At 37.9% G+C, this 22,013-nt stretch overlaps 1 protein-coding gene across 2 annotated transcripts in view; it reads left to right on the forward strand.

The window, feature by feature from the left end:
* Positions 1-22,013, forward strand: part of SLC10A7 (solute carrier family 10 member 7) — a 239,128-nt gene that overhangs the window by 88,624 nt on the left and 128,491 nt on the right. The window contains exon 6 of one of the 2 annotated variants that reach the window (XM_047798355.1): positions 18,602-18,937. The exons of the other annotated variant lie outside the window; for it this stretch is intronic. Coding sequence (XP_047654311.1) covers positions 18,602-18,658 — 57 coding nt within the window. The 3' untranslated portion in view covers positions 18,659-18,937. Of the gene's footprint in view, positions 1-18,601; positions 18,938-22,013 lie in introns of those variants that run through there. 2 annotated transcript variants of the gene reach the window in all.

Raw genomic sequence — 22,013 nt, forward strand, 5'->3', positions numbered from 1 at the left:
CAAGAAGCACTGTTCTCTTAGGTCACTTCTAAATCATTGCAGGAAAGAGGTAAATTAAAATCATTTGGGGAGGTCAAATGAGGAAATCCCCAGAACCAGGGTGTCTGGGAGCATGAATGTGTTCCTGTTTCTTTCGTTACAGTATTTTCCACCCACGCTCGTCCAGAAAAGCAGTATGCATGTGTGCCAAAGATATTTGTAGAGGTAAAAATATGCTGTAATGCTCAAGTAAGGAAAATCCCATGATAGCTTTATTTGGATTTGTTTCTCAAACTCTTATCTGAAGTACAGTCATTGTAAATAAGAAATGGTCTTTGTTACTTCATAAAAATGTATAGAATCCTTACCTACTCCATTATAGCAGCATAATGCTCTATGCTGTCTGACAGGACTTATGTAGCTAGTAAATGCATTAGTCACAGTGACCATTTTTCTTGCAAATTTGTGACATAGATTTAATTATAGGAATGACCAGCAACTTACAAATCTAATTTTGGTGGAGGCTGAGGCAACTTTTTTTTTTTATTTTAATAATGATGGATTTTTTTAAAGCAATGATTTCATTACTATTTAAAGAAATCTACTGGTGTAGAACTAGCCAATTGACTGAAGTTATTTTATTACCCTTTAACAAATACTATGTACTTTCATTTTTATTTTTATTAATTTTTAAAATGTCATCATTCCCAAACTGGAAAAGTACTTGTTCCTATACCCATTTTACCCAGGAAATTGGGTGAAGGGACAGGATATTTATAAAGCGGCCTCTTAAGAAACATGATCCTAGTGGTTGATTAAAAACAAGATCATTTCCTTAATTTGAATCCAACTAACTACAGAACTGCTTAGTCTATGGCCATTTAGTAGGAGATACCCACTACCTACTAAATGATGATAGTATGGTAGATAGTCTTATTTCTCTGGTTCTATTTCTTCAAACCAAAAATTTACCGTGGTTAACCTAGTTATTAAGCTAATATTTTGGGGTCCTGAGGATAATAGTGTAGTAAGCCAAACAAATAAGTTTCCTGTCTTCATCTCCATCACTGATTCTTAGGGCGAGACTATTAAGTTCCATGAGGGGGGAGAAGGGAGGACGTAATAATGTTTTACTCTTTTTTTCTTTTCTTTTGTTTTTTAGGGCTGCATCTGTGGCATATGGGAGTTCCCAGGCTAGGGGTCCATTCAGAGCTACAGCTGCAGGCCTACACCACAGCCACAGCAATGTGGGATCCGAGCTGCGTCTGTGACCTACAGCACAGCTCACGGCAATGCTAGATCCTTAACCCACTGAATGAGGCCAGGGATTGAACCTATGCCCTCGTGGGTCCTAGTCGGGTTCATTACCACTGAGCCACAACAAGAACTCCCTCTTTTCATTTTCTTAATGTATCTTTCAAAAAGCAAAAGTTTTAAATTTTGATTAAATCCAATTTTTTTTCTTTTATGGCTCCTGGTTTTTGTGTCCTCTGAGAAATTCTTGTTCAACCCAGAATTACACAATTCTTCACATATGCTTCTAGATGTTTTATAATTTTTGTTTTTCCCTTAAGTCTATTATCTACTCTTGAGTTAGTGTTTGTATATGATGTCATATATGACTAAGGATTCATTATTTTGCATATGGTTATAGAAATTTAAAGTTTTTGTATATGTGAAATGTATACATTTTTTTCATACTTTTATGAAAAGTAGAACCCTTCCCTAATCACAATGTCAGATAAAATTTCACAAGTATTTGTCTCTTAGCTTTATAGGTAAAATGTACATGTAATATGTTTCAAGTAAAGCTTGTCCTATAGGAGTTCAACATACACAAATACAGTTCGAAGGTACGTTACCCGATTAAATATCATTGGTTAAGAAGTCAGTTTCGTTGTTACTGTCCCTACTGCTGTTTTTTTTCCGTGTAAGTTCATCTTTGTAGTGATACTCTCATATCTACATAGTGACATATATGCTTGTCCCAGGAAATAATTAGATCAGTATTCATGACTGTTAAAAATGGTTTCTCTATCTTAGGATATTAACCATGACATTAATATAATTACCTAAAATAAAATTATTTGAAGTATAAAATGGAGGTACACAGAAGAGTGATCGAAAATTATAGAAACCTCATTTTGATCTCTATCAATTTAATTTGCAAATATTCACATAAATTAACGGTAATATGTTTCTATTTGAAGGATTGTTGAGTACAGTGAATAGCTCTCTTAGTTACAGGGTTTCAAGTAATAGAGGATTTGTAAAAAATAAAATGTATAGTTTAAAAAACTTTGATCATTTTGATTTTAACTTTCATAAATGAGCAGGCACTACTGGTCAGGATAAAGAAATCCCTTTATGATGAGAACACGGTATCTTGGAAATTAAAGTCAAAGCATCATAGATCTCTAGGCTCATGAGATGAACATTGATTCATATCTTACGTAGCCATCGATGGTTGTACTCTGAGTTTGCAGTTCATACATTTTCTTTCTCTTTTGACAGAACCACATACTTGTTTATTTTCCCTGTAAGCTTTTCGGTTATGTTTCCAATAAGTACATAATCAAATTTAAAATGTCCACTCTGTTTATAGTTTTACTTTATAACAGTTTTAGTCTATTGGTCAGTATTTGTGGTTTAGTTTTTTTTTAATTATTAAGGCAATTCTCTTGTAAGTAGTTTCTTTCTTTTTTTTTTTCTTCCTTCCTCCCTTCCTTCCTTCCTTCCCTCTCTCCTTCCTTCTTTCCTTCTTCCCTTTGTACCTGTGGCATATGGAAATTACTGGGCTAGGAGTCAAATCAGAGCTGTAGCTGCTGGCCACAGCCACAGCAGCATGAGATCCAAGCTACATCAGCTCTAAGTAGTTATTTTCTAAAGCGTTCCTAGGTTTTCACTTGAAAGCTTGTTTTCTTGTTTGTTTGTTTTGGCCACACCCATGGCATGTGGAAGTTCCCAGGCCAGGGGTTGAACCTGTGCCACAGCAGTAACCAGAGCCACAGCAATGACCATGCTGGGTCCTTTACCTGCTGCACCACCAGGAAACTCTGAAAACTAGTTAGTCTTTTATCTATTCATGTGCAAGTGAGGTTTATTAACATTATTATGCTTTTTTGGCAATTTTCAAGAACCACGATGATGCATCTTCTCTTCTTTCTCACCATCCTCTACGTTATTATGTGATAAACTGTCTTCACATTCTTATTTTATATGTCACTCCGATGCCTCAAGGCTTTCAGTGGAGCTTGATTGCCTACCATCTCATCGGCCATTCCGGAATCCTCTTAGTGCATCCCCATCCCCTCTCTTTCTGGCCTCCTTCTTTCATTCTCATGTTAACAGTTGATTTCATGCTCATGTTAACGCTTGGAGCCCTTTCTTATACTATTCTCATCCTTTCTACATCATGTCTATCTCTCAAAAGCCTGTCTGTGCCTTGAAGCAATTTCTGCAACTGTTCTTTTCATGATTATTTAGCTTTGGGATGACTTTCCATCTAGATTGTAACTGGTTGACATAGTTTAAAATTCTGGATCTTGTCTTCCACCTCTGGCTCCTCCTGTCATCCTGCTCTTACTATTTTTAAAAAATAATATTATTATACATTTATTTATTATTTTCGTTGTCTGTCTCCCTTTATTCAAATGAAAGCTCCATGAGGGTAGGTATTTGTTTTGGGTGGTTTGATGATTCATTGCTCTATCCACAGCACTTGTAGTACCTGGCACATAGTAAGCACTCAAAAAATATTCGTTAAATGTACAAATAGAAATTATTCAATGGGATACCTATTGTGGCTCTGCGGGTAACAAACCTGACTAGTGTCTGTGAGCACGTGGGTTTGATCCCTGGCCTTGTTCAGTGGATAAGGATCCAGCATTGCCATGAGCTGTAGTGTAGGTCACAGATGTAGCAGATCCCATGTTGCTGTGGCTGTGCTGTAGGCCAGTAGCTACAGCTCTGACTTGACCCTAGCCTGGGAACTTCCATACACTGTGGGTGAGGCCCCCCCCCCCCAAAAAAAATCATTCAATATGAATGTTATTTTAACTTCCCTTCTTCATGAATACAAAATTGTAAAATATTTTATATGTAATATGCACTTAAAATGCATGCTAATTATTACAATTACATGTTGAATTCGTTTGACAAAAATCCAAATATCACTTTAATTGGAAATCCGCCAAGTTTTTCTTACTTATATTAAAGTGATTTTAAATTACACGCTTTAAGCTCTCAATAACACATATGCTATAGTCATTGAAATTTGTATTGCTTTCTATTCATGGTATTGATTTTGAATGGAGATACAAACTCATTCCCACATTAAATTTGATATTGGATAATTTGTAAGATTTTTTTATAATAACTCCCTGTGTACAGATTAGGGCAGACTGTCTCTGTGTTGTAGATTACCAACCTATAATGCTCTTAACATTCAGATAATGTATTTCATTTTATTTTTATTTGTGTATTTTTTGGCTACAGTCATGGCATGTGGAATTTCCTCTGCCAGGGATCAAACTGAGCCACAGCAGTGACAACACTGAGTTTCTTTCTTTTTTTTTTTTTTGTCTTTTTGCCTTTTCTAGGGCCGCTCCCGAGGCATATAGAGGTTCCCAGACTAGGGATCTAATCGGAGCTGTAGCCGCCGGCCTACGCCAGAGCCACAGCAACGCGGGATCCGAGTCACGTCTGCGACCCACACCACAGCTCACGGCAACGCCAGATCCTTAACTCACTGAGCAAGGCCAGGGATCGAACCCACAACCTCATGGTTCCTAGTTGTATTCGTTAACCACTGCACCACGACGGGAACTCCAACACTGAGTTTCTTAATAGCTAGGCCACCGAGGAACTAACTGCCAAACAATTTATTTTAAATATCAGAAAGTTTTCCATAAAGAATAACTACAAGTTTGATTTCTATGTATATATTTATAAAGAGCTGGATATTTATAAATAATAGGATATAATAAGTGATTGCCATTATATAGCAGTTTAAAGAATTGTCGCAGGGAGTTCCCACAATGGCTCAGTGGGTTAAGAATCTGACTAGTATCCATGGGGATGCAGGCGCAATACCTGGCCTCACTTAAGGATCCGGCATTGCAGTGATCTGTGGTGTAGGTTGCAAACATGACTGGGATCCCACTATGGCTGTGGCATAGGCCAGCATCTGCAGTTCTGATTTGACCCCTAGCCTGGGAACCTCCATATACCTCAGATGCGGCCCTAAAAAACAGAAAGAAAAAAAAAAGAAAAGAAAAGAATTGTACTGTTGGAAAGGATTTTATCATCAAAGTTTAGGATTTTATCATTAAAGTTTATTATGTAACAACTTGTAAAATATATAATTAAGTTGGCAAGTGAGAGCTAAATTTCTAAACAATGCTGAAAAAGAAATTGTATCATATCCTAGAGAAGAAGTAAAGATGCAGGACTGAAAAAAAGAAGCACCAATTCACTGGTGTATAAAAACAAGATCAAATCCAAATCAAAGGCATTAGAAGCACTTAGGAAATAGAAATGACCAAAAAAGAAAAAGAAAGAAAAAAAAATCCAAGGTAATAATGCGGAAGCAGACAGCTTGAACTTGCAATATGATATAACAGCAAATGAAAGCTAATGCAGAAGCATCATGTTACAGCTGTCTGCACTTGAGTTTTGTAGGTTCATGATTCAGAATATTGCTTTGATATTAGTCTTATTATCTTGTTAGAGGTTAAAATTTGTTAAGTGAGAGATAGAAAATAGTGAAGATATGACTTAGGCTAGAGGAGTTTTGGAGAGTGATATATACCTCTAGATAAGGGAGAAAAAGAGAGAGAATTTTAAGACACCAAAGGAAGGGATGTACAGTTAATCAGACATGATATTTTCATGGGAGAGTTACTTCCATTTTCTTATGATAACCTAAAAATTACCTTTGTGCTATTTACATTTGTTATTGCAGCCTAATAAGCCATTCAGAATTCTTGATCAGTAACTGCTGAAGTATACACATTTGGAACAGAACAGCTTTTCAAATGTTATTCAATGGCTAAAATTAGCAATAGGAAAACTTATTTCTTTACTGACCCCCCCCCCAAATAGACTCACATATTACTTTTTCTTTTTCCTTCAATTATTTCTACTTCTTTAAAGAGAAAAAAATGAGTAGAAATAATAGAAAACATTAAAGAAATGTATGTAGAGGTTTCTTGACTTTTGCCCTTTAATTCATAGGTATTTTCCCTCAAAGATGGTTAGATCCTGATTCTTTGTCGTTAAATGTCTTTGTAGAATATTGGATCCATAACTTATGCTTTGGAGACAAACAATTTCAAGACAAACGGTTGTTGAAGTCAAAAGGTTACATCTCCAATTCTTAAAAAAGTTGAATAAAAACTCCCATCAGTGCAGACAAGTGGTTTAAAAAAGGCTGAAGTGCATAAAATATCTACATTAGGAAGAGTATATCCTCTTGTAACAGAATGCTAATTTCTTTTTGTATGAAGTTTCAAGATGTATTTGAATAGTAGCATCAAAATCTCACTAAGGAACAATGTCAGCAAACAATCATTAGTCTTTATTTTTTTTCAAATTCAATCAATCCTAAGGGTTTTCTAGTAACAAAATATAAAGTAATGAAAATCTCAAATAGCTTTGTGCATCTATGTCTCGGTTGTCTTAGGTGGTGTTAGCCTTTCATTTCTGTACAGGAACTGTAAGTAATGAGCCACCTAACATATATCTTGATTTGTTTTTATAAAAATCACAAACTTAGAAGGGGAAGTTTTTCTCCTTGAAGAAGTTGGGCGCCACATAACTTTAAAGGAAGTTTTTCTTTCTCTGCTAGAAATCACTTTGAATACTTCAAAGACCTAAGACCTCTTTTCTTGTGTTAAGTCTTTTCTTGGCATGATGACACCCCTAAGTAGAATCATTTCCAATAATATTACTGGGTTTTGGTTTTTGTTTTTTTCCTATTCAAATCATCCATTTTTAAGACACCGAGCTGTCTCATGCCAGAGATATAAGGGGCATATGCTCTGTAAATTTATTGTAGTCCTATTTCAAAAACCAGTTTTGTGGCTCCATCTCACAGGGCTGGACTCACAGCAGTCATACTCATGGATAATGATATACAGAGCTGATTGCCAATTTATCATGAGAGTGGGAAATATAATTATGATAAACTCTTGGACACTTGGCTTGATAACTTCCCTCATGGTTAGAGTCACATGAGAAGAGAAGGTATTTTAGTAAGAAATTGACTTGATGGGAATGGAATTAGAGGAAGGAGAGGTAGAGAGATAATTCCCAAGTTTGATTCTCTCAGGCTGGTGTAAGCGAATGTGTCTGGCTCCCCAACAAGGATTATGTTGCTCTTGGAAACAGACAGGCCCATCATTTTGGATCAGGGATCTTCTTTCCTAGATGTTGCTTAGGTAGGTGTTCTTAAGAGTTACTTTAAGGATACTTTCTCACTGCTTCCATTGCTGATGGGCTTCCCCCTTTATTGACTTCCCATACCTTAATGTGAAGTCTTGCTGACATTGAAACCATACTAATGTTTTAAAGTGATTTTGCATGTCTATGCTGTAAAGATATTTCCTTTATTTCCAAGTTCAGAAAGGGAAGAAATACAAATATAAAATCCCATTTGTATCATCTGTATAGTTAAACTGACCAGTACAGTAGCCATAAGCTACCCGTGGCTATTTAAAATTTAATTAGTTAAAAATAAATAAAATTAAACATGAAGTTCCTCAGTCACATATTTCAAGGATTCAGTAACCACATATGACTGCTGGTTACTGTATTGGACAGTGCAGGATGTTGAACATTTTCATCATTGCAAAAAGTTCTATTGGACAGCACCAGAGAGATGCTTTATTGACAGAATAGTTTGCAGTAATCTACTTTAATATAATTTGGTGTCAATTTCTTTCTATTTCTTCATTTTTGTGTATTTATTTCAGATACAGCCCAAGTTGCTACTCCAATCTTCCCTAGTGAATTTGAAGTTGATCACATACACATGTTCAGCTGGACAGGGATTTTGTTGTTGTAAAGATAATAAATATTTGGTTAAGTATCCAGCACTTAAGGACTCTGCTCATTAAAGAGTGCTTATGAATTTCATTTGCAATTCTCCTTTAGCTACTGAGAGGACTGTTTACTTTGGAGTATGAGAAAAAACTCTAGTGCACAGCCAAAATATTTAAAAATGGTTATAATTTTCATAATTTTGACTTCTCAAAATAGTAGATTTCTTTCTTTTTCCAACACTGTGCTATTTTGATAAATTACTAAAGCTCATTGAGAAATGCTCACAGTGCCAGAAAAATAAATGTATAACAGATGTCCTTTGAAAATAGTATAATGTTGTAGCTAGAAGGGCCTGAAAGTTAATCCATTTTCAAAATCTGAGTATGATTTTATTTTTAACTTGTGTATTTTCCTCTGCATGTAATATGGGACTCTTAAAATTTTTTAAAAATCTATTTTAACCCCCTTCACATTTGAAAGCTCATATTCAAAAGACTGGTCTTTCTTACATGGCAGTTTAATGAGATCTGTGATTTTTGAACATTTGGATTTCTTGATCAATAAAATTTTGAAAGAAATTTTGGGGAGTGCCTAATGTTTTCAGTTCCTTATTTTGATAAATAAGGACTACCATTTATTATCATTATGATTCCCTGAAAGAATGGACATTTAAACATAAAACCCGAGAGGATGTATATTGGACATCCTTGAATTCATTTAGCTTCATATAGTCATTTTACATTCTTCTTATTTTTCCCATTTATTCCTTTAGAGCATTTGACTAGACTCAAGTCTAAGCTCTTAACTGTTTAAATTACCAGCTTTTGTTGGTTTTCTTCTTTTTCATTGATATTTTTACCTCCTCTATTTGGTATTTTGAATTATAATTTTGATATAGATTCTATGTTAATTAGGCAAAGAATGTCTCTTTATAATCAGGCCAGTCAGAATATTTAGTAAGTGGCAGTGACTTATCAAAAAGTTATTTAACATGCCAACTGTTAACCAAATTTTTATTTGTCTGATTTATACTCTGCTTAAGTTTTTTTGTGTTATACTCTGTGGGGGCTAGGAAGAAATGGCTATCTCTTCCAGAACTGGAGGAAGATGAAAACAAAGGAATAAGAACAAAGTAACTTCTTAAGTAGACCTGAGAATTCAGTTTCAAAGAAAAGGGTATTTGGGGACGATTTGGATAATATAGCTCACTTTTCAGGAATTTAGAATTTTAGGAAAAAATTTATGTGGTTGAAAAATATGTTTTTAATCTGACTAGCATCCATGGGGTCACAGGTTCGATCCCTGGCCTTGCTCAGTGGTTGGGGGATCTGGCATTGAGGTGAGCTATGGTGTAAGTCACAGACGCGGGTCAGATCCTGCATTGCTGTGGCTGTGGTATAGGCTGGTGGCTATAGCTCTGATTTGACCCCTAGCCTGGGAACCTCCATATGCTGTGGGTGTGGCCCTAAAAAGATTAAAAAAATAAATAATTTTTTTTTCTTCAGGTAACTCTGATATATACATATATATATAATATTTACCTGTGGAATTTTTATGTACTTGCTGGACTTGTGAAAGAACTTCTTGGAGTATTTGTATATACACTCAGATGAATATTTATTCATACATGTTCTTATGCACAATTGTTCTTATCATTAGAAGAGCTCATTTTTGTTGAGTACTGTAAAGGTGATGGGTTCAGAGTAGCTGCTGGGAGGAGTGCCAAGATGTCTCCAGGCACAGACCTTACTCTTAGAGTAATAAAATATATACAATATACATGTAAAGTATAGACGATTGGGACTATTGCCCAACATGGATGGTTTGAGAAGAAGTCTTGCAGAGCAAGTAAAATTTGGAAATATAATGATGCTCATTGCAGACTAAGGCTAAGGGGATCTTTTGCTATTACTGATTCTCTATGCAAAGGTCTGTCTCATAGACTTACCTTATGATGAGTCATAATGTTAGTGTCTTATAGAGAAAATCTGGTATAATCCAAAATAATGATCCAGCAGGCGTAAGTGGTACATAGAAGGAGGCCTGGTCTAATGTTTATCATAGCTGAATTTCTGCAAAGTGGTATATTTGACATGAAAAGCCTGCAAATTCACTTATTAGACTTTTTATTAGACTTTTTACACGATTACACTATAGTAATGTTCTTTTTAGGTAAATGTAAAAGATGTATATGCATGTATGTATATATATATATATATATATGTATATATACAATAGTCTCTATATAGAACATGAAAATGGTCTCTACGTATAGAATATTAATCTTTGCTTCCATTGAAAAATAGTTTTTCTCTTAAAAAAGTTAAATAAATAAAGACCTCATTTACTTTTATCAATATTATTGATATCTTAGCAGAGCCTTATTAAATTTGGCCTATGGTATGGTCTCTAAATTATGTTCTGCAAAATACAAGATTTAAATTGGAAGACTGATATTTCATAGAACTTACAAAGTATTACACATGATTGGGAAACAGTTATACCACATAGAAGAAAATTTTCTTTTTGTTCCTGTCCTCTTTTCATTTATTTAACTATTTCTTTTGTATGCCTGTTCCTTCACTCTTTGCAAAGTTAAATTAGATCTTGGTCTATGGTTAGTTTGACTTACTATTATTCTGAACTCTTTTAAATACCTAATGCTGTTTTTTTTTTTTGGGGGGGGGGTTGGTGTTTTTAGGGCCACACCCATGGCATATGGAAGTTCCCAGGCTAGGGGTCGAATTGGAGCTGCCTGCACCACAGCCACAGCAACACGGGATCTGAGCCGTGTCTGTGACCTACACCACACACAGCTCATGGCAACACTGGATCCTTAACCCAATGAGCAAGACCAGGAATCGAACCTGTGTCCTCATGGATGCTAGTCAGATTCATTTCTACTGAGCCATGATGGGAACTCCCCCCTAAAGTAATTTTAAGGACATGCTATATACATATCCTTGAATTCAGTCAAGTTGCATTTAGTTGGGTAATGAGGAAGTGTATAGGATTCAATTTTTGTTTAAGAAACTTAGAGTAATTGAGGAAGTGAGACACACGTAAATAAAATGCTGGAAGAAAAACAAGAAAAAATAGAATCAAGTACTTAAATGTAAGGTACCATCAGTTCAGAAAGGGAGAGTGATTCAGAAAGGATAAAGCGTCAGGAAGAATTCCTAGAGGAGAGTAAATGTAAGATCTTGAAAACTGAGAACAACCCAGGTAGAGAATGTCAACCTGAGGGTGGATACGGCCCACCAAGGGCAGGGACTGTGCCCATCGTGTTCATTGTCCTCTCTGTATATGTAGATGTAATGGCAAATATGGTGCTTGGTACACAGTAGATGATTAATATGTGATGAGTAAATAGATGAATGGGCAGTTGTAGGCAAGAGACAGTGAAAAGAGATGTTTACTGGACTAAGCCAGTCCTTGCTGGTGACTGGTGGAAATTTTGTGACATAGAATTACAAAGAGCCTCGAATGGGAGGCAAAACTTGAACCCGATACCAGGCGAGGCATTACTGAGGAGTCTTCTAGGAGTATATCATGCCAGAAGCGGTATCTGATGAGAAGCAGCCTGGCAGCAGTGTGTTTACTGGTGAGTTTATTCATGAAAGACTGATGTAGGAGTTCCTGTTGTGGCTCAGCGGTTTAAGAACCCAACATAGTGTCTGTGAGGACGCAGGTTCAATCCCTAGCCTCACTCAGTGGGTTAAGGATCAGGTGTTTCAAGCTGTGGTGTAGGTCACAGGCACAGCTCGGATCTGGTGTTGCTGTGGCTGTGGTGTAGGCATGTAGCTACAGCTCTGATTCGACCCCAGCCTGGGAACTTCCATATGCTGCAGGAGCAGCTGTAAAAAGAAAAGAAAGAAAGAGTGAACGAAAGAAAAAAATAAAGGAAAATAAAAGGTGGCGGGGTGAGAAAAAGTGATGTACAGTATTCTGAGTGTAGGCAAACAGTGGTGAATGCCCTGGCTAGAGCCTTTGAATTTTCTTACAAAGAAAGAACCACAAGCACAAAAGCAAAAGAAAAGCTTTCTTAGTCATTTATTAAATTATTTAGACAGTTAATTTCAACCTTGTGCCTACTGTATGCAGCCCTGATCCAGGAGTCTCACTCCAAAGCTTGGGACCTGGGATACCCACCTCCTACTCCCAGCACTGTTAGAGAGACTCAGTAAGGTTCAGTCTCTGAGATGCTGAACAGAGTGTCTGGCACATTAGCAAGAATTCGTAAGTGGTAGCTGCTATTATTATGATCCAGCTTAATTTAGAAATGATGCCTTCCTGACCTCTTTATCCCTACAGCCCAAACCCTCCCTACAGTGCTATATCTAGACTTTTGGTCTAGTCCCTAGATGCAGTATTTTCCTAAACTTCTGGTCCCTTAACAACAACATTTTTTATTAGAGACTCTGAAATGTATGCAAAGTAGATTGGATAATATTAATGAATGTTGTGTACCCATCTCTCAGCTTCAATGGTGAACTCAGCCCAGTCTTGTTTCCTCCACACTCCTGTTTACTTTCCTCCTCTCAGGTATTATTTTGAAGGAAACCCCAGTCACTGTCTCATTTCAATGTGAATCTAATAGGTAAGGGCTCTCTCTTGTTTTTTTTATCATAACTATGATGCTCTTTTCCTACTTACTGACTTTTACTGGTCAAGTTTCCCATGAAAGGGTCTGGAATACCTTTGTGGTTGGAAGACCAGGAAACACAAGAGACATAGACAGTGAACTCAAAGATCTTAGAATTAGTAGCTCTGATGCCATGAGCGAAAAGGGGATTTGAGCAAGAGAATAATTTTGAGTGAAAAGATTTTGAATTGATACTTATGGTGCTGGCATATCAAAAGGCAGGAATGGACATGGTAGAATCTGGTTTTTCTTCATGAATGAAAGATATTTGTTTCTTAAACCAATATAGATTCTTTGCATTTGACCATTAATTCTCTCCCCCCACTTTTTTTTTTTTTTAGTTTTCCAATTTCTAATCTCATCCTTTCTGTGTCCCAACCTCCACCTCTCTACTCACTCTCATACATTTTGGGGTATATTCTGTAACATCACTTTTCTATTAATTGTATTTGTGTTCACTTGCTTAAAGTTTATTTATTTTTAAAAAATAATTTGTCCCAGCCAATAGTACTTCGAGTCAGTGATGAAGTAATGAATAAATATTCAAATGGTAGGATGATAGCGTCAATTTTTATTTTGTAGTGGTTTCAGCTCAAGATATTTTTCAAAGTAAAAATTTAAAATCGTCAGAGCCGAAATTCCGCTCACTGATTCCTGAAATTAAATTAGAGCACAAAATACTCAGAAATTAATAACTTTAATTCTTTTTTCAAGAGTCCCGAACTTTTAAAATATTTCTTCCTAGTTCATTTTGAAAATAGGGTAAACAATTTAGCTCATAGGCCAAAACAAAGATCTTATTATTCTTTGTGATGCACAGGGGTCATGGCATTAATGCTGATTTGGGTTATGTGTACTCACTGAGAGTGAAAATCAGTCTCCTTTTAGTGCCTGATTCAAGCCTGCCGCAGACTTTCATATTCAAATTAGAAATTTAGAGATCTGTATAGAAAGTGGAAATACATATGGTTGGGACCTACTTGGGCTCTATAACATGATCATAATTATTAGCAGTGGGATCCTTGCTGTTAACACTGGACACTGTCTAAATGGTCCATGATAATTTATAGGGTTGATTACTCCAGCCTCAATTGGAACCTTAGGAAGAAGAGCTGCAAATGGTAAATCTTTGTGATGGTCCCTGGAGTGGTGCTTCAGTTTGAGGCTCTGAGTTATGTGGGTCTCAACCTCTTTTCCTCCCTTGGCCTTTCCTGTGGCTCATCATCATCATCATCATCCGTTCAGATGATGCCTGTTCAGAAATCACAGGCCCCCAGGGAGGAGAGAGTGGGGAGAGTCCTGTTATAAGCACACTCGCTGCAAACCTTTCACCTTGCTGTCAAGGTGACAAATGTTTGTCCTTAAGGGAACACTGGAGGTTAAATCACCAGTGTTTCTCTCACTTATCTTCTTTCTCATACTACCCAAGCTCGTAGCCAAATTTATAGCTAAAAGAACCTCAGAAAATTAGGCCACTCATAACCTTTATACACCTTGCTCAGAGATATATTTTGTGCAAACTCGCAGTACTGACTACATTATGTATTGGGGGCTGAGTAATGAGGATTTCCTAAAAGTCATCATATAAGTACAATTTCATGTCAGGGCTTATTCAGAGGAAAAGATAGGGGAAAGAAACATTTGCATTTTGACAGATCATATTGGGAGCTCTGCAAATGTAATCATGATAAGGTGAGCAATGACTTATTTTTGCATCAGCATGTTTTAAGGGTGCACACATCCTTACATGAAGAGATACCAAAACATGTCTTAACCATGGAAAGGGAAGCTGCCGTGGATTTCTTCATCTCTGTTTTGGGCCATTCCATTCTATTCTCTGTATTGCAGTCAGGATGATCTTGAATGACATAAATCGATATGTCATTTTCCTGCTTAAAATCATTCAGTGTTTCTTGGGATACATACCAGAATTCCTTACAAGGCCCTACATGATCTATCCTTGCCTTCCTCTCCAGCTCCATCTCCTGCCATCTTTTTCACTCACCAAGGCAGCTTCCAGGTGGACATACTTGAGTTTCTCCAGTTCATTCATTCAACAAATACTTTCTTGAGCACTTACTCTGTATTGGAGCCATGTTAATGTATAAAACAGACAAAAAGTCATGGAGCTTACATTACCTTGTGAGGGAATGTAACAACTAAAATATATAGATTTACAACTAAACATATATATCACATGTATATATTATATAATATATATTAATTTTATAGACATTTCAGTTGCAAATCTGTATGCTTTCTTTATGTCTATATGCGTACATATGTCATTTGCAGAAAAATGAAGGAGGGGCAGAGAAAGATGAGGAAGCTGGAGGAGTTGCGGTTTTTTTTGAAAGGTGAGAAGTGATGGTCTCACTTAGAATATTCAAGCAGAGATTTGAGGCAAGCAAGGGAAAAAACCACGAGAGTATTTGGGGAAGCTGTGTCCATGTAAAGAAAATATTCCCAAAGTACAAAGTTACAGACACAGGAGACGGGCCAGATTGGGGTGGGCAGTAGAGATAAATTCAGATGTGTAACAAGGGGCCAGATTATATGGTTAGGGCCTTGTGGGCCATTGAAAGACCTTTGAGTTTAAATCTAAATGAGATGGGAGTTCCCGTTGTGGCGCAGTGGTTAACGAATCCGACTAGGAACCATGAGGTTGCGGGTTCGGTCCCTGCCCTTGCTCAGTGGGTTAACGATCCGGCGTTGCCGTGAGCTGTGGTGTAGGTTGCAGACACGGCTCGGATTCCGCATTGCTGTGGCTCTGGCGTAGGCTGGTGGCTACAGCTCCGATTCAACCCCTAGCCTGGGAACCTCCATATGCCGCGGGAGCAGCCCAAGAAATAGCAACAACAACAACAAAAAAGACAAAAGACAAAAAAAAATAAATCTAAATGAGATGGGTATTAGTCAGCTTAAGCTGCCATAAAATTCCATGGACTCTGCATGCCTTGAGAGAGAGAAAGAGGGTAAGCAAGAGAGGGGGAGAGAGAGAGTGGCGTCCAATGTCTGTCTTTCTAATAAGGCACTAGTCCTTCAGATTAGGGCCCCATCCTCATGCCCTCACTTAACCTTAATTACCTCCCAAAGGCCACATCGCCCAACACAGCCACATTAAGGGTTAGGGCTTCAACATATGAATTTGGGGGGAACAGAATTCAATTCATAGCTGATAGGAAGACATTTTAGAGTTCTGAGAAGAACAGTAACATAATTTCACTTAATGACCACTCTGTTGAGAATGGACTGAAGGATTAAGGGCAGGAGCAGGAAGACCAGTTAGGAAATGGTTGCACTAGTGTAGCCAAGAGATGATAGTGGCTCAAACCCAAGTGGTAGCTACTGAACCAAGCTAGTTACGGCCTCTGGCATTCTCACAGGCTGCTCCCTGAATTGCATGCATATATGTAGTATATATTGTATCTTATGAATTGTATGTATAATTGTATATACATAGTATCTTCTGAATGTCAAAGCTCTTGTACATGTAGTTTCTCAGGCAAGCACCATGCCTGTCCTGTGAAGCAAGCATAGTATTGTGAGACTCAAGTTTTGAAGGAGACTAATTCTGGAGCAACTGCCTGAGTGTGTATTTCCTCATGTGCCTCCACATCTCTGGGTATCCCAAATGTGCCAACCTAGCGTAGCGTTGTACAGATTAAATGAGATTTTCTTTGTTAAATGCTTAGTAGAGTGTCAGTTACACTGATAAGTAATAAATGTTAGCTGCCATTATTTTAGTCACTTAATAGATAGTGTCAAAGTCAACTGGTTTGTCCAAACTTACCTAGCTAGTAAGGAGAAGAAACACAGCTAGAATCCAGTTCCTATTATTTTTAGTACAATCTTCTTTCCATTGTATTGTGTAGCTGAAGGTGTTCTATTTTAAACCAGAGGACAGTTTAAGTTACCAAAGTTAGTAAAAAGTTTCTTTTTTTTTTTTTTTTGTCTTTTTGCCATTTCTAGGGCCGCTCCCGCGGCATATGGAGTTTCCCAGACTAGGGATCTAATCGGAGCTGTAGCCGCCGGCCTACGCCAGAGCCACAGCAACGCGGGATCCGAGTCACGTCTGCGACCTACACCACAGCTCACGGCAACTCCGGATCCTTAACCCACTGAGCAAGGCCAGGGATCAAACCCGCAACCTCATGGTTCCTAGTCGGATTTGTTAACCGCTGCGCCATGACAGAACTCCAAAAGTTTCTTTTAAAATACTGTATAGGAGTTCCCGTCGTGGCGCAGTGGTTAACAAATCCGACTAGGAACCATGAGGTTGCAGGTTCGGTCCCTGCCCTTGCTCAGTGGGTCAAGGATCCGGCATTGCCGTGAGCTGTGGTGTAGGTCGCAGATGCGGCTCGGATCCCGCGTTGCTGCGGCTCTGGCGTAGGCCGGTGGCTACAGCTCCGATTCGACCCCAGCCTTGGAACCTCCATATGTCGCGGGAGTGGCCCAAAGAAATAGCAAAAAGACAAAAATAAATAAATAAATAAATAAAATAAAATAGTGTATAATTTGAACTTTGCAGTATTCCATACTGACATACATTCTTTCCTTCTGATATTAATCCACACAAGTGAGATTTCCCCATGTATCTATTTATTTATAAAGTGTAGCTTTGTTTCCTTGAAGTAGTCCAAAAATTTGAGCCTCCTTTAAATTATTAAATTAATCCTTCCCTGGAAATTGCTTACTTTCTTTCTATTGTTCTCAATTGTTCACTTATTATTTTCACTTGGAATGAAAGTACTGATTCTGGGACTCTTAAATTAAGACTTTAAGGAGATATCTGGTCCCCCATAGAGAAGTTCAAATGGTCCTTTAGAATCCCTTTAAATTCAGTCAGTTAGAAAAATTTTATTTTTTATTTTTTTTGTTGTCTTTTTTTTAGGGCCACACCCACGCCATAGGAAAGTTCCCAGGCTAGGGGTTGAATTGGAGTCCCAGCTGCCAGCCTACCCACAGCTACAGCAATGGCAACACCAGATCTGGGCCATGTCTGAGACCTATACCACAGCTCATGGCAATGCTGGATTCCTTAACCCACTGAGCGAGGCCAGGGATTTGAACCCACGATCTCATGGATACTAGTGGGGTGCGTTACCCCTGAGCTACGATAGGAACTCCATGATAGAAAAATTTTTAAATCATTTGTTTAAGAAATTTTTACTTAGTAGTTACTGTCTGCCTGGGACTAAGCTAGACATTAAGGAATAGAGTGGTAAATAAGCCAGGCATAGTCTTTGCCCAGATGGAGTTTACATTCAAATAGAGAAATGGACAATAGATGAAATAGTTACATTCTAATTTTAATTATGAAGGAAATAAGCAGATGATGAAGCAGAAATTGCTCCATTTTAGTCCATTTCTTTTCCCAGATGTTTCCCATTTTTCTTCCTCTCCTAAGATAATTTATCAGAGAACTTTGTTCTTTTAAGTTTCTTGCTTTCAATCATTCATACGAAATTTAGTGCAAGACAAATAAGGTGAGTCATTGACAATAGATTGATAGTCAAAATTTGGCTGATGTTTTTGTTGATGTGCATAAAACTTTTAACATAGCTCATGTTAGGCACACTAAGCTAGAAGAGTGTCACTGTAACAATAGCACAATAGTAACAAGTTTAGAAGAGATATTTGTGTACTTTATGGATGGTATCAGTCATTGCATTTAGATTTTGACTTCCTGTTGCTTCTAAAACAGATAGTCAGTCATTGCAGGGAGGTATAGATGCTGTTATTTTTGCTGTGCAAATTAATGTTCGAAGACGTATACAATAAAGAATGATGACATTAATTAGTAACTTGTTTTAAAATGATCTTTTGATAAGATAAAGGAAAATACCTTCCAGGAGATCATGTGAGTTACTCCCTATCTCTTTTAGGCCAAGCAATTATATTCTATCATGCCCTTTGTGTCTGTGTTAGATGGACAGAGAAAAGATAAAAGACAGCCATGGAGATAACAGCCTACTTCACAGCTGACTGAAGCAGGTGTTAGAAATGCAGATGCAGTGTATTGACTAAAGACTATACAAATTTGAAGTGAAAATGCTGCTGGTCTGCATGCAGCGTTCTGCACATATGAAGTCTCAGGCAGTTCAATTATTCATTGTATTGTGTGAACTAGTCCAGGAGTGAGGGAAAAGGTGCCTTTTACATTTAAACTGTTTCTTCCCCTTCTTCCTTTTATCTGCACTTGACAAACAAAATGAACTTCATTTTGTAAGTTTTAGTCCAGCAAGTGAATGACATCTCTATATGAAAACACACACACACACACACACCCACACACCTAGAGATAGAAAACTTAGGGGTTTGAGGAATGATATAAGACAACAGAAACTGGAAATTGTTATTCTTTCTCATTTTCGTTATAATGAAAAGCCACTGAAGGCGAGTAAATGCGCAAGTGGCTACCCAGTTTTCATTACCATCAATCTCACCATGAAATATTTCTCAAGTGCTGCATGTGCTTTATTCTGTGCTGGGTAAGATAGATTTTTTTTAAAAGTAAGCCATTCCTTCTATAATCTTATAGTAAAAGTCCTGATTTTTTATAGATAAAAATGGAGATTTTTTTTAAAGCATTTAATATGTAATTTTATCTATTTATTTTTGCCTTTTCTAGGGCCCCACCCGAGGCATATGGAGGTTCCCAGGCTAGGGGTCCAATCGGAGATGTAGCCATCGGCCTACACCACAGCTCACGGCAACGCCGGATCCTTTACCCACTGAGCAAGGCCAGGGATTGAACCCGCAACCTCATGGTTCCTAGTCGGATTTGTTAACCACTGCGCCATGAGGGGAACTCCTTTAATATGTAATTTAAAAGCAGACTGACATTTTAAGGGAAATGTTGCCATTCCTGAAAGGATTTCTACTCTCATTTTGGCCCCTTTGGCTTTTTGGTCTCAAGGGCTGGCTACACTGGTACCCAGGCACTGACACGAGCATTAAAACACCCACTTTTGGTGAACTCAAAGCACTTTGGGATCCCCAAAGAGGTTTTATATATGTCAAGGAGGAAAACATAAACATTTAAGCTTTATTTTATTTTGTTTTTTGACCATGCCCACGGCATGTGGAAGCCACAGCAGTGACAAATCCAAGTCCCTAACTGCTAGGTCACCAAGGAACTCCTAAGGTTAATTTTAAAGGTAGAAAAGCTAGGGACAAGATGTGCCTTTCTCTTTCTTCCTTCCTTTCTTTCTTTCTTTCTAGACTAAAAGTTATGGAACTGCTGAAATTTCGACTTAGTCTGTGAAGATGTATAGGTTTAAAATATCTCTTTTTTGGCTCTGAAGGCAAAAGGCTTCCGCATCCATGCTTTGTGGCCCCATGGTAGCAAGATGGCTGCTGCTGCAGCTTCAGGGATTGTCTTTGTTCAGGGCAGGATGGAAAGGAAAAGGCATTGCTGGGGATGCTTTGTTCTCATCTCTGTGCTCTTAATAAAGCAAACATTCCCCAGAGGCTCTCAGCAGACTTGTTCTAATATTTCATTGGTCTGAACTCAATCACAGGGTTACTGGCGGCTGTAAGAAAAGGAGACGGGTTGAGTATCACAGGGAACAGAGTTTGGCTTAGGACTCGGCTTCTTTTTTGTTTGTTTGTTTTTGGGGATTTTTTGTGGGTGTTTTGACCACGCCCATGGCATGTGGAAGTTCCCGGGCCAGGGATCAAATCTGAACCACAATAGTAACCCAAACCACAGGAAAGACAATGCTGAGTCTTTAACCACTAGGCCAACAGGGAATTCCAAAACTATGTTTCTTGATCCTTGGTGGCACACCGGAAATGCAAAGTTTGTTGTATGTTATAGGAGTAGACAGAGTGTTCCTGCTGCTCTTAACCCAGGGGGTTAAGGAGAATTGATATCTTGGCTGTCTGTGGTGCATTTAAGACTTGGATTGGTTGGGAGTGACTAGTTTAGACTAGTCATGAGTCACATCCTAGATTAGACATATGGTTGCTCCAAAGAAAACAGGGTTCTGTTAGTATATAGGAAGATGGAATGGCTGTTAGGCAATTAATAAAGTCTGGCCCAATAGCTGTCTGCTTAAATAAATTATATTTGATCTTGGAAAATACTGTGTTTGGATTTGAATAAACGTATATCTGTTACTCTCAGAAAATACTTCCCCCCCCACCCCCTTTAATGGTGAAACTATTGTATACTGTGAAAGAGGCTTGGAGCTGGAAAGTTCACTTTTTCAGGTCTACTTTCAGCCTCATTTGTGGTAATGTGACTTCTGCATACAATGAGTTGTCCTGGCGGTTCGTAAGGGGACAGTGAGGTGTGGGAAAGGGGCCCATCATCAAAGCGAATCAGGTTTGTATATGAGAGACCACAATTGCATCACAAGGAAGGATCCTAGGAACTGAGCAGATCAGTGGTAGTTGGCTACTTGCGAATCAAACTGCAAAGGATGCTCTGGCAAATCATTAGGTCTTCATGTAGTCAACCAGGACGCTCCTCAGAAGTTGTCAGTGGCTGAAAGGGGACATCAGGTAAGAGCTGTGTCAGTAGTTAGTTTCAGGGGTTGAAAAGGCTTTTACTGTGTAAAGCACTAAGGAAGAGCTGATGGATGAGGTGAAATTTATGTTGAAACTTTAATTCTTTACTCCAGAATAAGTAGATGGAGTGCAAACAGATTAGTTCATATATTAGGTATTTAGTGATAGTCTTAAACCAGGTTTCCTCTAGAGCAAGAGTTTCTTACCCTGGAGACTTGGAGTTCTACTACTTTCTGAAAAGTTTTAGTCAAAATTTATTCTATAATTGTATATGAATTTTTCTAGAGAGAAAGGCCATAGCTTTCATCTCATTTTCAAAGATTAAAAAAACAGAGAATCTGTTGAATGCTTAAAGAATTCAGACTTGAAGCAGTTTTTCAGGTCTCATTAGAATTATTTTAAGAGAACTGCATGGAGTTTCCATTGTGGCTCAGTGGTTAATGAATCCGACTAGGAACCATGAAGTTGCGGATTCGATCCTTGGCCTTGCTTAGTGGGTTAACAATCCGGCGTTGCCGTGAGCTGTGGTGTAGGTCACAGATGTGGCTTGGATCCCGCGTTGCTATGGCTCTGGCGTAGGCCGGCGGCTACAGCTCCAATTAGACCCCTAGCCTGGGAACCTCCATATGCTGCAGGAGTGGCCCTAGAAAAAGGCAAAAAGACCAAAAAAAAAAAAAGAATTATTTTAAGAGAACTGCAGCTTTAATTGTTCTATGGCCTGATAATCTATTTAAACAGTAATTTCTCTTTGATGTATATAGTGCCTTATAATACGTGCAATGTATGGCATAAATGGTTTTATGGAAAAGATATGCTTTTCTGT

This window comes from Phacochoerus africanus, chromosome 10 (genome assembly GCF_016906955.1).
Source record: "Phacochoerus africanus isolate WHEZ1 chromosome 10, ROS_Pafr_v1, whole genome shotgun sequence".
Lineage (NCBI taxonomy): Eukaryota > Metazoa > Chordata > Mammalia > Artiodactyla > Suidae > Phacochoerus > Phacochoerus africanus.